This window comes from Chionomys nivalis, chromosome 12 (assembly GCF_950005125.1).
Source record: "Chionomys nivalis chromosome 12, mChiNiv1.1, whole genome shotgun sequence".
Classification (NCBI taxonomy): Eukaryota; Metazoa; Chordata; class Mammalia; order Rodentia; family Cricetidae; genus Chionomys; species Chionomys nivalis.
Window position 1 is genome coordinate 72,948,146 of NC_080097.1, and position 1,499 is coordinate 72,949,644.

The following is a 1,499-nucleotide window of genomic DNA, read 5'->3' on the forward strand; positions in this document are numbered from 1 at the left end:
CTACATGAAGCTAACTTGTTGGATCCATAATTTTCTCATAGCTTTTTTCATTTCCTGATTTCTCAGTGTGTAAATAACAGGATTCAATACAGGAGTGATAACAGTATAAAATACAGCAAGGACCTTATTGCTTGCAAAACTACCAAATGGCCAGGCATAAATGAAGATACAGGGTCCAAAGAACAGAGTGACCACCATTATGTGGGCAGACAATGTGGACAGAGCCTTGGAAAGTCTGCCAGGTGATTTATGCCTTACAGTGACCAGAATGACAATGTAAGAAAGGAGCAAGAGGATGAAACAGATAAAAGACAGCAGCCCACTGTCAGCAATGACAAATAACTCCAGAGTGTTTGTTTCAATACAAGCAAGCTTGATTACCAGGGGGAGATCACAAAATATGTTATTTACAATATTGTGGCCACAGAAAGGCAAATTCACTATCAATACCATCTGACTCATGGTGTGTATGAAACCAATTGTCCAGGAAAGTAATACAGATGCATGCAGCAACCTGTGACTCATAATTGTCCTGTAGTGCAAGGGTTTGCATATGGCCACATATCTATCAAAGGCCATGACTATCAAAAGTGTCATTTCAGCACCTCCAAAGAGGTGCATGAAGAACATCTGGGCCATGCATCCCCATAGAGAGATGCTCTTGTGTTCTGCAAGCAAGTCTCTGATCATCTTGGGTGTTGTGACAGTGGAAAGACACATGTCCAGAAAGGAAAGGTTTGCAAGAAGAAAGTACATGGGAGAACGAAGGGTAGAATTAGCTGCCACTATGGCTATAATGAGACTGTTTCCCACCACAGTTGCACCATAGATCAAAGAAAATATCACAAAGAAGAAAATCTGAAGTTGCCAATCTCCAGAAAATCCCACTAAAATAAATTCTGTCACAGATGACCCATTTTCATAATCCATTAATTCAATTCGGAAAGCTTCTGGGAGTTCTTTAAATACAATGAGTTAAAAAACAAAAGCAAGACACAGTTATTGTTAGTAAAGATATATTTTGGTTATCAGTACAATATCAGTTGGTGATCTGAAAGCATTCAGTGTTTAACATATCAATATAACTGAATATAACTTGAAATGATTTTAAGCATCACACACCTTGAAAATAATATTCTTATACAAAATAGAAATCATTTGAACCTGTGAAAGTTCTATCATTTTACTTTATCATATGATATATTTTTGTAGATCCTATTTTTCCAATTCTTTTGTTCACATAGATTTAAATTAAAGATTAGATAATAATAAATTTATTTTTTTCTAATATATCAATCTCTATTTTATTGTATTCCTTATAGTTTGGTGATTGAACTATAAATAGGATGCAGAATTGTCCCAGTACATATATTGATCTGTATTTCTGAGAAGTTCAACAAAGATTGTCTTTTGTTTTGCAAACAAAGACACAAGTTAGAATTTAATTTGTACATGGAAATCAGTCTTCAAATTCATTAAAAATAATTTTTCCCTTTAAT

The 1,499-nt window shown here is 34.6% G+C and overlaps 1 protein-coding gene across 1 annotated transcript; it reads right to left on the bottom strand.

Annotated features, from left to right (window-relative positions):
• Positions 1-930, bottom strand: LOC130884727 (olfactory receptor 4L1-like). The gene has a single exon (XM_057785856.1). The coding sequence runs from the start codon at positions 928-930 to the stop codon at positions 1-3; it is 930 nt and encodes a 309-aa protein (XP_057641839.1).
• Between the last annotated feature and the right edge of the window lie 569 nt (positions 931-1,499).